The 19024-nt window shown below is 48.1% G+C and overlaps 1 protein-coding gene across 7 annotated transcripts in view; it reads left to right on the top strand.

Moving 5' to 3' along the window:
- Positions 1-19024, top strand: part of LOC119969228 (rho GTPase-activating protein 6-like) — a 782573-nt gene that overhangs the window by 661435 nt on the left and 102114 nt on the right. For all 7 annotated transcript variants that reach the window (XM_038802556.1, XM_038802557.1, XM_038802558.1 and 4 more), the window contains exon 4: positions 13608-13864. In XM_038802556.1, coding sequence (XP_038658484.1) covers positions 13608-13864 — 257 coding nt within the window. The remainder of the gene's footprint in view (positions 1-13607; positions 13865-19024) is intronic.

Raw genomic sequence — 19024 nt, forward strand, 5'->3', positions numbered from 1 at the left:
TAAACCCCCTCCGTTCTTTCGCCACCCCCTACATGCTTCCCGACTTCGGACTTGACTGATCCAACTTTAGATCCAGAACTGTATAACTGTATTAAAATTCCCCCCCCCATTATCAACCCATGCGAGTCCAGGTCTGGGGTCTTCAACACCCACCTCATGAACTCTACATGATCCCAGTTCGGGGCGTAAACATTCACCAATATCATGATACCCGCTCCAATTTCCCACTCACCATAACATACCTCCCTCAAAAGTCTGCCACTATGCTCCCAACTTCAAAAGCTACTCGTTTATTTATCAATCCCGCTACCCCCCTTGTCTTCAAGTCCAATCCAAAATGAAATACCTGCCCCCCCCCCCCCCCCCCCCCGGCTGATCAACCATATCCCATCCTGGGCCACCTCCAGCCCACGTCCCACACCCCTCAGGCTTCCCCTTGGATTGCCACCATCATCGACCCTCCCCATACATTTCAAAAGCCTCTCCCTTGTCTGCAGTTTCCCCCATCCACAACGTAATTATCCCTACCCCCATCGACATTCTAACCACCTGCTCAACCCCCACTGCGGTTCTGTGAACTAGCCCGCCCAGCTAGCCTGGCAGCCCCCACCTAGCATCCTACCCGCCCCCCTTCCCCCCCGGGCCGGGTCATACACTCTCCTGGTGCAAGCAACAATACCAACATTCAAAACCCAAAAACAAAGAAAAGAGCAATCCCCCTTCCCCCTCAGAAGGACACAGGACAATGGCCCCCAAAGAAACAAACCAAAGGGAACAAAAATGAACACCTCCAAGTTCAAATGTCCTCCTTCTCCTGCCAGTCCATTGCCCCTCACAAACTCTATCGCTTCCTCCCTCCAGCATCCCAAACTAAAGTTCACGGCTATTGCAGGTCACCCAGATGCGAGACGGGTACAGCGTTCCGAATTTCACTCCCTTCTTAAAGAGGGTAGAGTTCACCTTATTGAACCCCGCTCTCTTGTTTGCCAGCTCCGCACCCAGGTCCTGATACACTCCAAGTTCGCTGCCCTCCCAGGTACATCACCTCGTCTGCCTGGCCCACCTCGGGATCCATTCCTTATCCAAAAACCGGTGCAGCCACACCACCATCTCCCTCGGCGGCTCGTTCCCCTGCGGCTTCCTCATCAGTGCCCTGTGCACCCGGTCCACCTCCCAAGGGTCGTTCAAAGGTCCCCTGTGAATTTTATTAAATGCCACCCTCTCGCATTCACTTCAAGGACTGCTGGTTAGGCCACATGTAGACTTCTTCATCTCGAGTAGAGTAGACTCTTTGCCTGCTCCACTCGGTAGCTGAATTGCTGGGACATAGAAAAATTCAAAAGGCTGCCCGTCTTTTTGAGGTAGCCAAACCATGAGGAGACAACAGAAATCACATCAGATAGTCTTCATAGTAAGAAGATTCTCTTTGTGAAACTTGAAATAGGTCTTGCTTCAGGGTAAAGACAATGAATAGGTGTAAGACTTCTGTCCCTCCAAGGATGGAAATGCAATCTAAAATTAGTTAATGTATCCATTCTTCCTGTGTGCAAAGCTGTAACTGGTGATTCAAGTATATGAGAGTGGTTTAAATACAGTCTAGGAACCTGTTGTGTTGCTGAATGAGTAAAATGCACTGCAGCAACCTGCCATGGCTCCTTTGATAGCTCCTTCCAAACCTGTGACCGCTACCAACTAGGATGGGGGAGCTGACATATCAGTGAAACACCTGCAAATACCCCTCCCAAGACCCTCACCATTCTGACTTGGAACTATATTGCCGTTCTTTCACTGTCACTGGGTCAAAGTCCTGGAACTTCTTTCCTAACATCACTGTTGGTGTACCTACAACATATGGGCTGCTACAGTTCAAGAAGGAGGCTCACCACAACCTTCTCAAAGAGATTAGAGATGGGCAACAAATATTGGCCTAGCTAGCGACACTCACATCCCTTGCAAGAATTAACACACTCATTTGGGAGACTGCCGGAGACAGGGATGTGCTGAGTAGTAACACATCAGGTGGCTCTCCTCCAGATCACAGCAAAATAGGCAATTTCGGCCGAATTTAGTCTGAACATTTGGACTCATTCAGTTCTGCTGCTCAACTAAAAAGGCAAAAGAAGAAGAGTAGTATGCCAGCAAACAGTAGCTCGAGAGGCCGCAGGGAAGCCAGAAATGGTTAAAAAGGGCAAGAGCACCGATCGAGTCGGCGGGCCCACTAGGTGAGGGGTCCTTGAAGACCAACGACCCAGATGGTGGGCTCTTCCCCCACCCCCAAATCCCCGAGGGATGGAAGACATTCCTAACTAAGGAGCTGATCGCAATGAAAGATGAGATCAGGGTGGTGGAGGCGCTGGCCGCCATGCAGATTGCGCTCGACAGGATGGGAAAGAAATCTGGAGGCTCGGGGAAGAACAATCCAAGAGCTCAAAGGCATTGACCGACAGGATTGCCGCCCTGGAGACAGAGATGAAAAGGTTGGTGGTGACCCAAGGGGGCCTGAAGGGGTAGGTCGAGGACCAGGAGAACCGGTCCAGAGGGGATCAAGGGCAGAGACCCGACTGACTATGTGGCCCAGATGCTGGACAACTTGGTTGGAAGGGACAGCTTCCCCAAGTCACCGGAGGTTGACCGAGTCCACAGGTCACTCCGACAGAAGACCAAGGTTGGGAAGCAGCAGAGGGCGATAATAGTCAAGCTGCGTAGACACCAAGACTGGGAGAGGATCATGCGATGGGCTCGGCAGACCAAAGCGAGCAGTTGGAAGGGACACAGAATAAGGATGTATCAAGAAATTGGGGCAGACCTGGCAAAGCACAGTTCAACCATGCGAAGTCGGTCAGTACAAGAAAATTCATGATGTTATTCCCAGCCAGGCTCTGGGTGACATACCCGAATAAAGACCATTATTTCACCATCTCGGCAGAGGAGGATGAGTTTGTGTGTGCAAACGGCCTGGACAAAAGGCAAACAAAGCAGTGGTGAGGAAGACTCAGGAGAAAAAGTGATTTTGCGTGGGACGGCACTGACTCACTATGCATAGAAGCCCTAGCTCAGAGGAAGGAACGGGCGAGGGCAGCAGGAGAGGGTGAGGAAGAGGGGCGAGGGCAGCAAAGTGCAGGAGAGGGCGAGGAGGAGAGGATGAGGAGAAAACGGAGAGGACAGCAATGGAACAGGCATAGGAGGGAGTCGGAGCAATCCCGGGAATGCGGGGGGGGGGGGGGGGATTACACTAGCGGGGGAATCTAGCACTTGGTAGCTTGAGAGAGAGAGAGAGGGGCCGCGGCCCATCTTCCAGCAGGGAGAGAGCGCCTAGCATGGGGGGAGGGGAACATAGGGATGGGTGCAGGGGCGGTAGGCGGGAAAATAGGAAGGGGGGAATGGGGGGCACGGGGAGGGTAGAAAGGGAAATAGAGGGGGAAAATCGTGACCACGGGGAACATAAGGAAAGGAAGGGGTCTAGACTGGCTTGAGCAGGTCAAGTTTGGGATGATGGAACAAGATGGCACTGTAAACAGCCACTTTGGGAAAGGTCCCTAAACAAAGGGAAGCTCGGGAATACAGGGGCTCACTCACATGGCGTACACACAGTTAGCGGCTATGTTGGGTGATCCCTGGACAAAGGGAAACACCGGAGCGCAGGGGCCCGGCCTTGAGATGGGAACGGTAACCACGACCATTTTGGATGGCCCCCGAACAAAGGGAAAGCCCGGAGTGCAGGGTTGCATTCTCCAGGTAAGTATGGTTGATCCCGCAGGAAGGGGGGGGGGGGGGGGGGGGGACGGAAACCCCCACAAAGATTATTACCTAGAACATTAAAGGACTTAACAGCTAAGTGAAAAGATCCAGTGTCTGTGGCCATCTGGGAGGTTTGAAAGCTGACTGATCTTACTCCAAGAGACACACCTGAGGGAGAAGGACCGATTGTGGGTCAGGAAGGCTGGGTGGGACAGGCGTACCATTCCTGCGATGGGACGAGGGCTAGCCAGACTGATAAGCAAGAGGACAGTGTTCACAGTGACAAAGACGGTTATGGATGAAGGGGGATGGTACATCATGGTCAGCGGTGTCCTAGCTGGGACACCAGTAGTCTTGGTAAATGTGCACGCGCCCAATTGGGACGACACAGAATTTGTTAAAAAGACCTTGGCGGAAATCCCCAACTTAAGTACCGACTGATTATGGGAGAGGTCTTTAACTGTGTGCAGGACCCATTGACGGACAGATCAAATCCCAGAATGGTGAAAACGGCAAGCATGGCTAGGGAACTGGGAATGTTTATGGAGCAGATGGAGGCAGTTCTAGCGGTTCTGCACCCGGGTGAGAAAGAACAAATTCTTCTGCCAGGAAACATCACAGGCCACTATGTTACTAACAACTGGAATGGGGAGGTCTCACCTTCCACATTTTGGGAGGCAATGATTGCTGTGATTAGGGGAGAAATTATATCCTACAAGGCACGTAGAGATAGGAAAGAGGGGGCGGCTAGGCAATAACTGATCGACTCTATCCTGGAGGTCAACAGAAAATACTCTTGAGGCCCTGACCTTAGAGTTTCTGGCAGAGAGGAAAAAGCTACAAATGGATTTTAACCTCCTATTCACCAGGAAGGCAATGCACCAGTTCCATCAGACACCGGGGGCCTTCTACGAACACTGGGAAAAGGCTAGCTGCGTGCTGGCTCACCAGCTGAGAAAGCAGGCAGCCACAAGGAAAGTAGCGCAGGTGAAGGATAGCAGCCGCAGACTGATAGCCAAACCAAAAAAGGTCAACAAAGCATTCGAGGCATCTACCGGGGGCTGTAGAACTTGGGACTCGGGGATAAACAGTTCCTCGATGGACTGGACATGCCAGTTGTGGGGGATGACAGACTGGGGGAGCTGGAAGTACCATTACATCTGGGAGAGGTCATGGGAGAGCATCAACTCCAGGCAGGGAAGGTTACGAGACCTGATCGGTCCCGGTACTACAAACCATTTGCACCTGCTGTCATCCTGACCTGCGGGAAATGTTCGCAGACTCACTAGCAAGGGGCACCCTGCCACCAAAGTGAACACTGGCCGCCATTTTGCTGATACCCAAAAAAGACAAGGACTCAACGAAGACGAGGACCCAACAGAATGCGGATCATACAGATCCCTGCTCAATGTGGACGCAAAAATACTCGTGAAAGTCCTGGCCAAGAGGCCAAGAGGCTGGAGAACTGCGTACCAGAGATCGTTGCAGAGGACCAGATGGTCTTTGTTAAGAGTAGGCAGCTAACAGCGAACGTCAGACGACTGTTCAATGTGATAATGACCCCATCTGGGAGTCATTATTAATTTGAGGTACTGGAGTGGTTTGAGCTGGGGTTTACCTCATGGGTGAAACTCCCTGTAAGATGGCCCCAAGGTGAGCGTTCGGACCAACACCACTAGCTCTGAATATTTCCAGTTGCACAGAGGCGCCAGGCAGGAATGCTGGCTGTCCCCGCACCTGTCCGCCCTGGCAGTTGAATCCCTGGAAATCTCATTGCAAGACGTGAGGGGCTGGAGGGGAATCCGAAGAGGAGGCAGAGAGCACAGAGTCTCACTCTTTGCCGGTGATCTGCTCCTCCACATCTTGAACCCGCAAAACGGCATGAATGAAATAAAGAAGCTTCTGGCAGAGCTCAGACCCTTCTCAGGCTACAAACTTTTCTTTTAATATAAATTTAGAGTACCCAATTCATTTTTTCCAATTAAGGGGAAATTTTTAGCATGGCCAATCCACCTAACTGCACATCTTTGGGTTGTGGATGTGAAACCCACGCAACACTGGGAGAATGAGCAAACTCCACACAGACAGTGACCCAGAGCCGGGATCGAACCTGGGACCTTGGTGCCGTGAGACAGCAGTGCTAACCCACTGCGCCCCCAGGCTACAAACTCAACCTGGGCAAGAGTGAAGTTTTCTTGGTGAATCAAAGCGGGGGAGGGGGAGGGACAGTGCTGAAGGGTCTACCATTTAAAACAGATTCCATTACCTAGGTATCCAGATAGCCCATGACTGGACACGGATCCACAAATGGAATCTGATCAGTCTGGCCAAAGACCTACAGAGATGGGATGCACTTCCCCTTTCCCTGGCAGGAAGTGTGCAGGCGATCAAGATGAATGTACTGCCCAAGTTGCACTTTCTGTTCAGATCCATACTGGGGGGTGGGGTGGAAAGAACCCCTAAAACAACACTGCAAAAGAGAAGAAGCATGGGAAACATGGCCCTTCTGAACCACAGGTTTCCACCAGCCATGCTAGCTGCCACTTTTAAGAGGTGGAGACAGGACGGGGAACACCGACGGTTAGCGTCCTTTACACAGGGGACAGACTGGCGACCCTAGAAGAGGTGACGGAGTGACTGGAACTACCGAAAATACAAGAACTCTGACATTTTCAAATCAAAAACTTTCTTCACAAGGAGACGACAAGGTACCCAAGGGCCCCAAGAGACACAGTGTTGGAGGAGTTACTGAACATGGACAGTCTGGGAAAAGGGACCTGCGGGGACATACGGAGGGCTTTTAGAAAGGACAGGCTCCCCACTGGAAGAAAAAGGGAAAATGGGAGAAAGAACTTGGGACGGAAGTAGGGTGGGGACTCTGGAACGAAGCACTAAACAGGCCTAACTCCCTTGTGCAAGGCTAAACCGCATGCAGCTAAAAGTGGTGCACAGAGCGCAACTGACAAGAATCTCAATGAGCATATTCTTCCTGGAGGTGGAGGACAAAAGGGAGCGGTGCCAGGGAGGCCCGGCCAGCCATGCCACATGTTCTGGGCATATAATTTACAGTGCAGAAGGAGGCCATTCGGCCCATCGAGCCTGCACCGGCTCTTGGAAAGAGCACCCTACCCAAGGTCAACACCTTCAACCTATCCCCATAACCCAGTAACCCCACCCAACACTAAGGGAAATTTTGGACACTAAGGGCAATTTATCATGGCCAATCCACCTAACCTGCACATCTTTGGACTGTGGGAGGAAACCGGAGCACCCGGAGGAAACCCACGCACACACTGGGAGGATGTGCAGACTCCGCACAGACAGTGACCCAAGCCGGAATCGAACCTGGGACCCTGGAGCTGTGAAGCAATTGTGCTATCCACAATGCTACCGTGCTGCCCCCTGCGCCAGATGTGTTCAGGACACCCTCTTTAATGTGCAAGGTTGTGGGGGTGAGGGTGGAGCCATGCCCGAGAGAGGCCGTCATGGTAGTATTGGACCAGCCAAAATGTCAAATGGGAAAGAGGACTGATGCCTTTGCCTCCCTTTCGCACACGGGAGAATCCAGCTCGGCTGGTGATCAGCAGCACCACCCACAGCTGCAGACTGGCTGGCAGATCTGTTGGAATTTCTTCACCTGGAAAAGATCAAATGCTTCATCCGAGGGTCTGAAGATGGCTTCCAAAGAGCGTGGGGGCCATTCACCAACCTGTTCCAAGACCTATTTGAATCCAACAACTGAGAGAGCAGGGAGGAGGTGGGGCAGGGGACACATGGGAGCCCCCAGGACCACAGAAAGCAGACAGGAACAAAAAGGGGGGCAAGGGGGGGGTTGTGGGGAACACGGAGGAAACACCAAGGGGGAACCAGAGAGAGACTGATACGGGAACCAGAGGGCCCAGCACAAAGCCACAAGTAAAAGACGAGCAACAAACAAATTGGTGAAAGAAAGTGCCTACGTTAGAAGAGGGGAAGTGGTGGGGCCATGGTATTGAAAAGTATAAAATGTAAACTTGCCGCTTCATCTATTTTTATGTAGAGTGTAAAAATGTACGGCGGGATTCTCTGTTTTTTGCTAAATGCCGACGCTGGCGCGGGACCTGTGGGGATTCACGACGGGCTAATCGAAACGACCCCTCACCGATTCTGGTGAGGGGCTAGCACTGGCACAGTGTGAAATGCCCATGGATCGTGCTAAAGCGGCCGGAGAATGGACAGGTACCGGACCTGCACTGGTCGCTCCATACAACGTAGTGCCAACCATGTGCGAAACCTAACCCGCCAACCGCGACCCCACAGCCCACCCCATGGCCATCCCCTACTAGTCCCACCATCAAACGATTTGAAATTCATCCTTTTTTACGTTTGACGTAAAAGTGACTTTGCTGCCAGATTGAGAGCATGTTCTTTTAAGGAAAGAAATAGACAGCCCTTGTCCAGTCTGGCCTCCGCTTAACTGAAGTCGTACGCCAATGTGGGTGAATCTTAACCAAAGTAACCTTGCAAGCAGATCAGTTACACCAAATCACCACAGAGCGCAAAGCTTCAAAAAGCCAAATTCAGGAGGCTGCTAGGGATCGGCAGCATATGCCACCTTTGCCAGCGATGGTTACATCCTCAGAACTAATACATTTTTAGAAAAGGTTTTTTCCTCCGTGTGATACAGAAAGAACTTGCAGAGTTGTATTTAAATACAAATTGGGGTTACTTGCATCTGACGTTTTGTGCCACTTCCACCCTTACAAACATCCTGGAAGAATCGGACCTCAGTCTGCTAGAGCTAATCACCAAGATCCATCATAAAAATGGAAACAAGCTTCAACATCAGCAAGTGATGACGAGGCATGTGCAGCCTGTTTAAAACATAGCTCTGACCTAATGAATTGAGAAGCACAGTGTGACCCTTTCAGTGTGTGATTTAATAAACAGCATTGTAGAAGGGTTGGAATATATCTTCCTACCAACAGTGGAGCTTTCGAGATTTTCTTTTTTTTAGGAAGCCTGCCTTTTCAGTTCTAAGGGTCGAGACTGGAACATAGAATGTAAAAATTGTAAGGGCCACTTTATTACATGCTGCTGTTTAATTATTTGCGGAAGCTGCTCTTGATCAAATCGCAAGAAATCCGGATGTATGTTGCACTCAAGGGAGTTTTGAATAAAGTGGAACACTTTTCAATTATTCTACTTCATTCAAAATATCCTTTTACATGGTCGCTGAAGGAATGTTGATGAGATAAGTCGGTCTAAGCGGCCGTCAGGGGAACTCTTTCATTATATTTGTACCATTCCTTGATCAAACAGTTCTTTTGTTCATCTGCATCATGCGTCACATTTCAGTATCATTCTGGTAATAAGGTGAATTTCTGTCACACAAGGACCCAACTGGTTGTGTTTGTGCATTTGGAGCTTCAAATCTTAACAAGAGATGTATGAATTGACTCAGAAACTGGTTTAAAAAATCAGGATCTACTAAGGAAGTATGGAATATCAAATCAATTCAGTAAAGGGAAAGAGTTTAATTAAATAGTTGTGCATATGTTTTGAAAATCTATTTGGCTGACATCTTGCTTTCTCTAAAATCTGGGCCCTCTGGTCACTAAAGGGAGCACCGAACATAATTGAATTCAAGGACACATCTGTAGCAGACTCCTCTATGATATGATTCTTTCTCTAGTATATGTTACCCGATGATTTTATTTATTTTATCTCCAATATATGAACATTCTGTTTTATTGCCAATATTGTGTTCTCATTCTATTTTCTGTTACATGACATATGTGCATGTCTTAGGCACCATGTGTTTAAGGTAACTACTCCCTGGTGTTACACTCAGTTCCATTGAATATGATTTCGCATGATAAACTGCCATTCTTTTCCCTAAACAAAGGAAAGCTGTTATTGGTCATCAGAGACTGAGAGTTTAAATCCCACTCCAGAGGCTTGCGCACCTAATCTAGCCTGACACTTCAGTACCGAGATGTTGGCCGGGCGCCGGGTCAGAGAATCCCCAGGGGGACGCGAGAATCGCGCCCTGCCGCCCCGACGATGGCTTCCCCATTCTCCGGCGCCGATTCTCGGGCGCCCGCGGAATTCTCGCCGCGCAGGTAGGGGGCTGTTGACAGCGGCCCCCCTGGCGGATCTCCGAGCCCCGATGGGCCGAGTGGCTGACAAGTTTGGCCGAGTCCTGCCGGCGTGGGTTCCTCGGGTCCCACATGGCGGGACCTGGAAGGTGCGTCTGCGGGGGCCGTCCTGGAAAGGAGGGGGCAGGGGGGATCTGACTCCGGGGAGGGGGGGGGGGGGGCGCCCGCCCACCCGCCCACCCGCCCTACCGATCGGCGGGGGGGCAGGTTCCGTGAGGGCCTATTTTACTCCGCACCAGGCCGCTGTAGGGCTCTGCCATATTGCCCGGGGGCCGGCGCGGAGAAGGGAACCCCCGCACATGCGCAGAAATACGCTGGGCATAGCTCACATGCGCGGAATCACGCTGACCGTTCCGCGCATGCACGGGCCGTTCCGCACCGGCTGAAGTTGTGTGGACCACTCCGGCGCCAACCTAACCCCCAGGAAGGAGAGCATTCACCATTATCGGGATTCGTTGTCGCTGGAGTGGTTGGTGCCGCTTTTCAAGCCGCGTGGGAACATAGCCCCATCATTGGAGAATCTTGCCCGTTGCCTTTCAGATGAACCATTGAGCCGAGGCTCCATTTGCCCTTCCAGGTGTGTGTAAAAGATTCCAAGGCACCATGTTTCAAGGATGAGCAGGGATGTTCTCCCCAATTCTCTATCGCGCACAAAAATGAAGGCAGCAGGAACATTCTTCACCATCCTTCAAGTTCCATTCCAAGCCACTTGACGTGGAAATGTATTGCTGTTCTTCATCGTTACTCAGCTAAAATACTAGAATTCCCTTTCCTATAGTACTGTACTTGTACCTACATCAGATGACTGCAAGGCGTCAGCTCACCACCAACTTCTCAAGGGCAATTAAAGATGGGCAATAAAAAGGCCTTGCCAGTGACGCTCACATGCCATGAATTAATTATTTACAAAAGTAACTGTCCCAGCCAAATGGTCCCTCAACCAACAGTATTGCTAAAAGAGGTTATCTGGACATTATTTACTGTTTATAATTCCTTTCTGTGTGCAGAATGGCTTCCACGGTTCCAAGATTATAACAGTGACTGCACTACAGAGTACTTCATTAGCTGTAAATAGCTTTAGTCCATCCTGAGATTGTGAAAGACACTATATAAATTGAATGCCTAACTTACCTGATTGAGATACAGTCTTGGGACAAAAATAGATTTTTATATTTAAAATTACTTTCAAAATTCCGTCAGAGATTTTGTAATAATATCGTCGGTCTGGCCAACTTTGAAGATTAAATCTGTGTGTTTTAAGCTCCTGGTTAATGGATGTTTTATTTAGCTGGCACCTTTTTGACCACAATTTATGTGCCTTTGTCAAATGACAAATGAATTGCCAGTATTGTATTTCAAGACTATTGTTTCACAGCAGGGGATGTATACCATGATAGCTGGATAATTCATTGAAAATTCATGTTAGCTCCAATTTGTTTTTGAAAAAGGTGGCCAAAGATCAAGGAAACCTGAGCAAAAATGTTCTTTGGTCAGCTCAGTGAATTCACACGAGCAGTAAAAAGAATACCTGTAGCTGAGGCTGTATGTGCAATGGGATTGTGCAAACTGTTAAACACCATGCCAATAGTGAACTTCAGTGCATTCTAATTGTGTTGTTAATGAACTGCTACAGGGATATTTGGCAATGGAAATTTATGCCTTGCTTTTTAAGTGTAAATCGCTCTCTTAGATGTTCTATAACATGCAGATTTTTGTTGCAGTTTAAAAAAATGGTTGCACAATGTTTAGCACTGTTGCTTAACAGTGCCTGGGTCCCAGGTTCGATTCCCAGCTTGGGTCACTGTTTGTGCAAAGACTGCACGTTGTCCCTGTGTCTGCGTGGGTTTCCTCCGGGTGCTCCGGTTTCTTCCTACAAATCCCCAAAGTGTAATTTGGACATTCTGAATTCTCCCTCCGTGTACCCGAACAGGCGTCGGAATGTGGCGACTAGGGCCTTTTCACAGTAACTTCATTGCAGTGTTAATGTCAGCCTACTTGTGACACTAAAGATTATTCTTAAAATTATTTGTCTCACCTTTTTGGGTGTAAAATTCAAATTGAAGACGGTGAATAGGAAATTTATCGGACATGTATAATTGGCTTCTGGTCCATTTCTATTTTTGAGCCGCATGGCAAGGTTGAATTTTGGATCAGCAAAATCGAGCATTCAGAGTGCAACTCCATGGAAATATCAGGATATGCATAAGCTAGCTATGATGTGGAGATACCGGGGTGAGCACAGTAAGAAGTCTTACAACACCAGGTTAAAGTCCAAAAGGTTTGTTTCAAACACTAGCTTTCGGAGCACTGCTCCAATGTTCACATTGTTTTCGGAGCAGTGCTCAGCTGCGATTCACCTGAGGAAGGAGCAGTGCTCTGAAAGCTCGTGATTTGTGATGCCAATGCATACAAGCCTATGCGGCAAGTGCTGAAAAATGGAATTAGAACAGTGGTTGCTTTTGACCAGCGGAGATGCAATGGAGAGCCTTTTCTGTGCTCTAGACCTCTGTGACAACATTACGTATTCAAAGACTTGAGGTCTGGTCGAGCACTGAGGAAATGCTGCAATTTAGGAAGGTGACACCTTCTGGATGAGCGTTGATCAAGGTCTTGTCAGCCATCTCATGGATGTAAAAAATCCCATGGCTACATTTTGAAGAAAAACAGACAGGTTCTTCCCAGTGCTCTGGTCAATACGTATCCTTCAACCAACATCACAAATATCGATTATCTGGTCATTATTACGGTTTGTCAGAATTGCGATTTGCAAATCGGATAACACCAAGAGAGGAGATATGGGCCTTTGATTAAATGTCTCCTTTGAAAGACAGCCGCTCCAATAAAATTGCCGTGTTTCCCTTCCAACATTCAAGAATGACTACACTTCAAAAATACATCATTGGCTGTGAAGTACTTTGGGATTTGCTGAAGTTGTGAAGGATGTTATGTTCATTTTTGTTTCTCACTGTACTGCACACATTCTCACGTTGTTAAAGCTCATTTTCCATCCATGACTGTTGGGTCACTACAGACAGACAGTTGTGCTGCCTAAACAATAGCTATGGCTGTCTAGATGGGCAACCCTTTTGATTAAGAGATCTGGTGAAATCTGTGTTTTGTAAACCATCAATAATCAACATTGCATTTTTAATCCACCTTTGGCTGATATAGTCCGATATTGCAAGATTGTTTTATGATTTGGACCAGTTGACTGGGGAGGAGCTACTCACGCTCTTGTGAACATGCAACAGAAGCTAGAATCCCACTGGAGGCTGACCCAGCATTCCGAATGGGAATCCAGTTTCCACTCAGTGGGATTGTCTGGAGTTTGATCTAAATTCTGCAACTTCTGACTCCAAATTGGGAATACTACCACTAAACCAAACAAATGCCATTTTATAGAAGTTGATTCTTACTGACCTATACCTATTTGTTCCGGACAGGTATCCAGCAGTGTTGCAACATAAACTTTCTTGTAATGTCAGTGGGATTTTGTCTGCTTGCATACAGGTACTGCTTCAATATCTCCAAGCTTGGACTGAGGTAACACTGCAAGAGGTGAAATGTGATTTGAATTATTAGCTACTTGTTCCATAGTAATTAAAATATACAGAACAATGAGATTGATGTGAGTCACCCTGTACAATCAGTCCAACTTCTGTTCACATTGTTTTCTTTAAAAGTAATTTAGAAGTAATTAATGTGAACTTGTTTTTTTTATGTCAACAGAATTTGCATCACATGCCTTTGCTATGCCATTGTCTCAAGTGATTGTCAATGATCGAGCCCATAAGCAAAAGCAGGATGCTCTGAAGGAAGAGCAGAAAGACGGTTCCGATCTTGTGGCATCAATCTTGCCATTTGGTACGAAAAGACAGAACAAAGAACTCTCAAGCAGCAATTCATCTCTCAGCTCAACCTCAGAAACTCCAAACGAACCAACATCGCCAAACACTCCTGAAGCTGCCCCACGTGTGAGAAGACGGGTAATATGTTAGGCTTTGTGACCGCCTTGTCAAAATTGGCCCTGTGTATTCTCACAAAACATTTAAATTCTTGCATATTTTTGTATGTTAATATTTCTCTTACCTGGAAGCAGCAAAGATTAAAACCTCTTGCACACTTTAGATTATAATTTCAACATATGCTTTGGCTAAACTGCTTGCAACGGTTCATGAAGGCAGCTCACCACCACCTTGCCGAGAGCAATTGCGGATGGGGAATGAATGCGGTCTGGTCAGCGAAGCCACATATCCGATGAATGAATAAAAAAAGACATAGTAGAGTGCAGCAAAAGGGAGTGACAGAATGTCCATTATCTGTAAATTTGCATGAGTGCTTTCTCATTCAGAAAGAATGGTTTCGTTGGATGATAATTATCTCTTGGGAAAGACCGATAATGAAATCTGGGAATTTGTAGGTTTAAGTTTCATTTTACTCTGAAGTCGATGGCCGATAATCTAGTTAGCATGGTGCAACCAGAGAGGAGAGAGAGTGTGTTCATTTGTTCCTAAGGTTCAACTTGTCACTAACGTAAATTCTGGATATAAATCTTTACAGTGCTTAAATTTTGAGATGATGTATAATGTTTGACTATCGGCATATACTTGTAGACAGGAGCTGACTGACAGTAGCTCCCATGAATTATTTCTGTCTAATTTCCAACTGATCTGCAGAAACATTAATTCAGTGATTAAAAGGTCAATCTATGGAACGGGCTCATTTGGAGACGATGGAACCAAATGGTTTTGATTTGTTCAAATACAATTCTGACAAATGGAGCACTGAAATTGTGGAAGATGCTTTACGATTCCAAGTTCTTCATTTTATTGAAGAGGATTAATTTGTACTTGTAGAAAATAACAGCAATGCTGGCATCCCTTGAGCATTTACTTTGCATTAGGACATCCAAGGTCGCGTTCAGTTTATTTTTCATGTTATTCCTCGTGCTGACCAAATCAGCTGAGTAATTTTGGAGCTTGAGATTGAGAAACCTGTTCTTAGGTGCCCTTGTCTTTCCATGCCGGACAAATTGGCAGGGCTGGGAAGGTTGGATTTGGATTCTAAGGTTTGGTTTCTTAGTTCATAAACAAAGAAGCATAGTTTAGTTTGATTAGTTGACACAGCTCAATGAAAATATTCCAATACATTAGAGAGTGTGTGGTGCTGAGCATAGTTTACTATCAAACTATGCGCAAACTACTGAAGTGGAAGGGGGGGGGGGGGGCAGTGGTAGGGGGTGAAGATGCTGTCCAAGGAGCTTTGTTGAGTTGCTGCACTGTACCTTATGAATGTTACACATTGCTGGCATTGTGTGGTGGAGGTGAGAGTGGTATGTTTAAGGTGGTGGTGGTAGGGGTAGGAGGTGCGCCAGTCAAGGGGCTGCTTTGCCCTGAAAGTGAATGAGCTCCTTGGTGTTGTTGGAGCTGCCCTCATCCAGGCAAGTGGGGAAAGTGTTTGAAAAGGAAAGATTTGACAGCTATAGTGAAAGACCAAGGACTAATTGGATAGTTCTTTAAAACAGCTGGCCGAGTTATAATGCCTCCTTGGCTGTTTCGTGCAAGTGATTTGAACCTGCAATCATTTATGAAGCAATTTTAAAAATTCAGCATAGTCGATGGATTCAGAGACAGACCGCCAAACTACCAAGGAGCTGGCATTATTTATGCCCTGAGCTTGACTTCAGAGTGCCTTGTAATTATTTTAAAAAGCAAATCGTTACTTGCAACAGAAATGAAATTGAGCCTCTTCACAGCCTCAACTGAAAGAATGAGTATTAAGTACAACTTGTCCCAGCAATTGACTTCCGGTGGTGGCATGCATGTAGAGGGGAAGTCGCACTTTTGGTGCCTTCTGCTTGAGCCGTATTTTTAGGAGTTTTAATGTTCAGTCCTGGGGGTAATTTGTGAGTGTTTGGGTGTAGGAAGGTATAAAGAAGGCAAAGAGTCTCGGCCATATTGGGGAATGTAAAATATGTATGCTGGCTAAAGGGGGCGGCCACAATTATTGTTATGAAGATGCTTACCTGTAAATATTCATGTTAAATTTTTGTGTTTTCCTTTTTTTTTCTCTCTCTCTCTAATAACTTGTAATTTGTCATATATAAAATATGAAAACTCAATAAAAAAACATTTATTAAAAAAAAAGAAGGCAAAGAGTCAAAGGAAAGCAGCTGTGAAGAAGAAAGGGAGTGAGGGTTCACCGTCAAGTGGGAAGACCAGCCTGGGAGCTGGCAAGATGGCGGAGGCTGGGTAGGGCCACACTACTTATGGCAGAGAAGGTGACTGAGGTGATGTCCTTGGAGTTGGAGAAGTAGATCAAAAACATATGGAGGTGCTGAGAAAGGAGATGGCGGTGGCGTTGAAGGCATTGGTGAAGGAGGCAATTGTCCCGGTGTGGGTGGCCGTGGAGAGGACATCGGCCGAGATGAGGGAGCAGTGGGAGAAGGTGAAGGGCATGGAGGAGGCCATGTCGCAGCACAGTGATCAGCTCACCTCAATAGGGAATGAGCTGCGGAGGGTCGGCGAGGCCAATAAGGTGCTGTGAGCAAAGTTGGACGACTTGTAGAACCACTCGGGGCAGCATAATTTGAGGATTGTGGGCCTGCACAAGGGGGTGGCGAGGTGAGGCCGACAGAGTGCTTTTCCAAGATGCTGGTGGAACTGATTGATAGGGGAGAGAGAGGAACCCTCTCGTGTGAACTGGACCAAGCTCATCGGTCGCTGAGGCCTCAGCCGAAGTTGAATGAGTCGCCAAGGGCAGTGCTCATCTGTTTTCACTGGGCCACACGAAGGAGATGATCTTGAACTGGGCAAAGGAGTTGGAGGCAGCGGAGGTGTTTGTGAGGGCAGAAGGCTTTGGGAAGAAATTAAAAATGGGACTGAAGAGGTGTTGTGGACTGTGGAAGGGGAATTGGGAGAGTATATATCTACAGTTTTGACTTATGCTTTTACTTAATGCTGTTATAGAGGTTAAGTTTTTATTGCGTTTTTCTAAGTTGTGTATGTTGGATTGTTTTCCTGGGAGTGGGCGGGAGGGGAGAGGAGGGAAGGCCTGGGCAAGGGTCCCCACACTAGCAAACATAAGTCAGTTAGTGAACAGAGATGTGGTGGGGGGAGGGGCTGTGGGCATTGGAGCCTGGCGAGCAGGTTTCAATGGGTCTCGGAAGTGAGAAAAGTGGGGGGTGGGATCGATACTGGGTGAGATTTGTTTGAGAGGAAGTGTAGGGGGGATTCTGGGAAGGGGGGAGGGGTTTGATGGTAACAATGAATAGGGGCGGGTCAGGCCCAGTGGACAGGGCCCGGAGTCACGATGGTGAATAGGAAATGGGGGGGAAAAAGAACCCCTGTTAGGATAGTTAGGTGAAACGTGTGAGGGTTGGGATGACCAGTGAAAGATCGAGGTTGCTTACACAGCCGAAAAGTTTGAAGGCGGATGTGGCGATGCAGCAGGAGACTCACTTGAGGGTGAAGGATTAGGTGAGGTTGAGGAAGGGATGGATTAGTCAGGTGTTTCCCTCGGGATGGCAGGGCGTGGTGGGTTGCGGTCCTGGTTAGTAAAAGAGTGTGGTTCCAAATGGGGAAAGTGGTGGTGTATCAGGGAGGTAGGTATGTGAGAATGACAGAGGCATTGGAGGGGAGGTTCATAGCATTGGTAAGCATGTATGGTCGCAACTGGGATGATGTAGGGTTTATAAATATGGTGTGTAGGGCCATCCCTGACTTGGATTCACATGAATTAACAGGGGTGGACACTGGAACTTGGTACAGGAGCCAAAATTGGACAGGTTTCGGCCGCAGTTGCTTGACCAGTCAGGGGGTGCGAAGACGTTGACTGGGATAATGGTGGAAATGGGAGGAGTGGACCCTTGGAGGTTTTTGCACCTGGGGGAGTGGGAGTATTTGTTTTTCTCTTCGGTTAATAAGGCCTGTTTGCAGATAGATTTTTTTTTGTGGTGGGGAAGGCACTGTTGGCCGGGGTCAAGGGGTCGGAATATTCGACAATTGCAATATCGGACCATGTGCCACATTGGGTTGATATGGTATTGGAGAAGGGAATACTGCAGAGGTAGGGGTGGAGATTGGATGTGGGGCTGTTGGGGACCGAGGGTTTTGTGATAAGATTGGGAAAAATCTTAAACGTGGGGTTTAATTGTATGGGGAAGGTTTTGCAGGCGGCGGTATGGGAAGCTTTGAAGCCGGTGGTGAGGGGGGAGGTGATATCGTTTAAGGCAAAGGTGGACAAGGAGAAGAGGGTGGAGCGGCAAAGGTTAATCGATGAGATGTTGGAGGTAAACAGGAGGTATGCAGAGGATGTGGATCCACATTTGGAAAAGAGGAAGGAATTGCAGGCGAGCTTTGATCGGCTGTCCACAAGGAAGGCAGTGCGCCATTTGAGGCGGGTGAGGGGAGCAGTCTACGAGTATTGGGAGAAGGCAGGGCACATGTTGGCAGGCCAACTTTGGAGGTAGGCGGCGGCGAGGGAAATTGTTCAGATAGGACAGGGAAGTTGGTGGTGCCTCCAGATCAGATTAATAGGGTGTTTGTGTAGTATTATGAGAGGTTGTATAGTTCAGAACCACCGGGGAGGATCCGGAGATGCAGGAATTCCTGGGTGGTTTGGAATACCTGAGATTGGGGGAGGACGATAGGGCCACATTGGAGACGATAGGGGAGCAGGAGGTAAAAGGTGCGATTGGGAGTATGCTGCCGGGGAAGGTAGCAGGGCCAGATAGGTTTGTGGTGGAGTACTATAAGAAATTTAGGGATATGTTGGTGCCGTTGATGTGGGGGTGGTTGAGGAGGTGACCGGGAAGGGGCTGTTGCCACAGACTTTGTGGCAGGAATCGATCTCCTTGCTGCTCAAGAAGGATAAGGATTCAACAGAGTGTGGGTAGTATAGGCCCATAATCACTCTTGAATGTGGATGCAAAGGCGTTGGCGGTAGGTTGGAGGCGTGCCTTCCGAAGGTGAGTGGGGGTATTTGATGGTGGTTTTGGAGCGGTTTGGGATTAGTCTGCAATTTGTGGAGTGGGATGGTTACTATACAGGGAGTCGAGGACGAGCATCCGCGTCAATATCGTGAATTTGGGATATTTTGCTCTGCACCGAGGGACCAGGCAGGGATGTCCTATGCCCCGCCCTGTT

This window comes from Scyliorhinus canicula, chromosome 7, assembly GCF_902713615.1.
Source record: "Scyliorhinus canicula chromosome 7, sScyCan1.1, whole genome shotgun sequence".
Classification (NCBI taxonomy): Eukaryota; Metazoa; Chordata; class Chondrichthyes; order Carcharhiniformes; family Scyliorhinidae; genus Scyliorhinus; species Scyliorhinus canicula.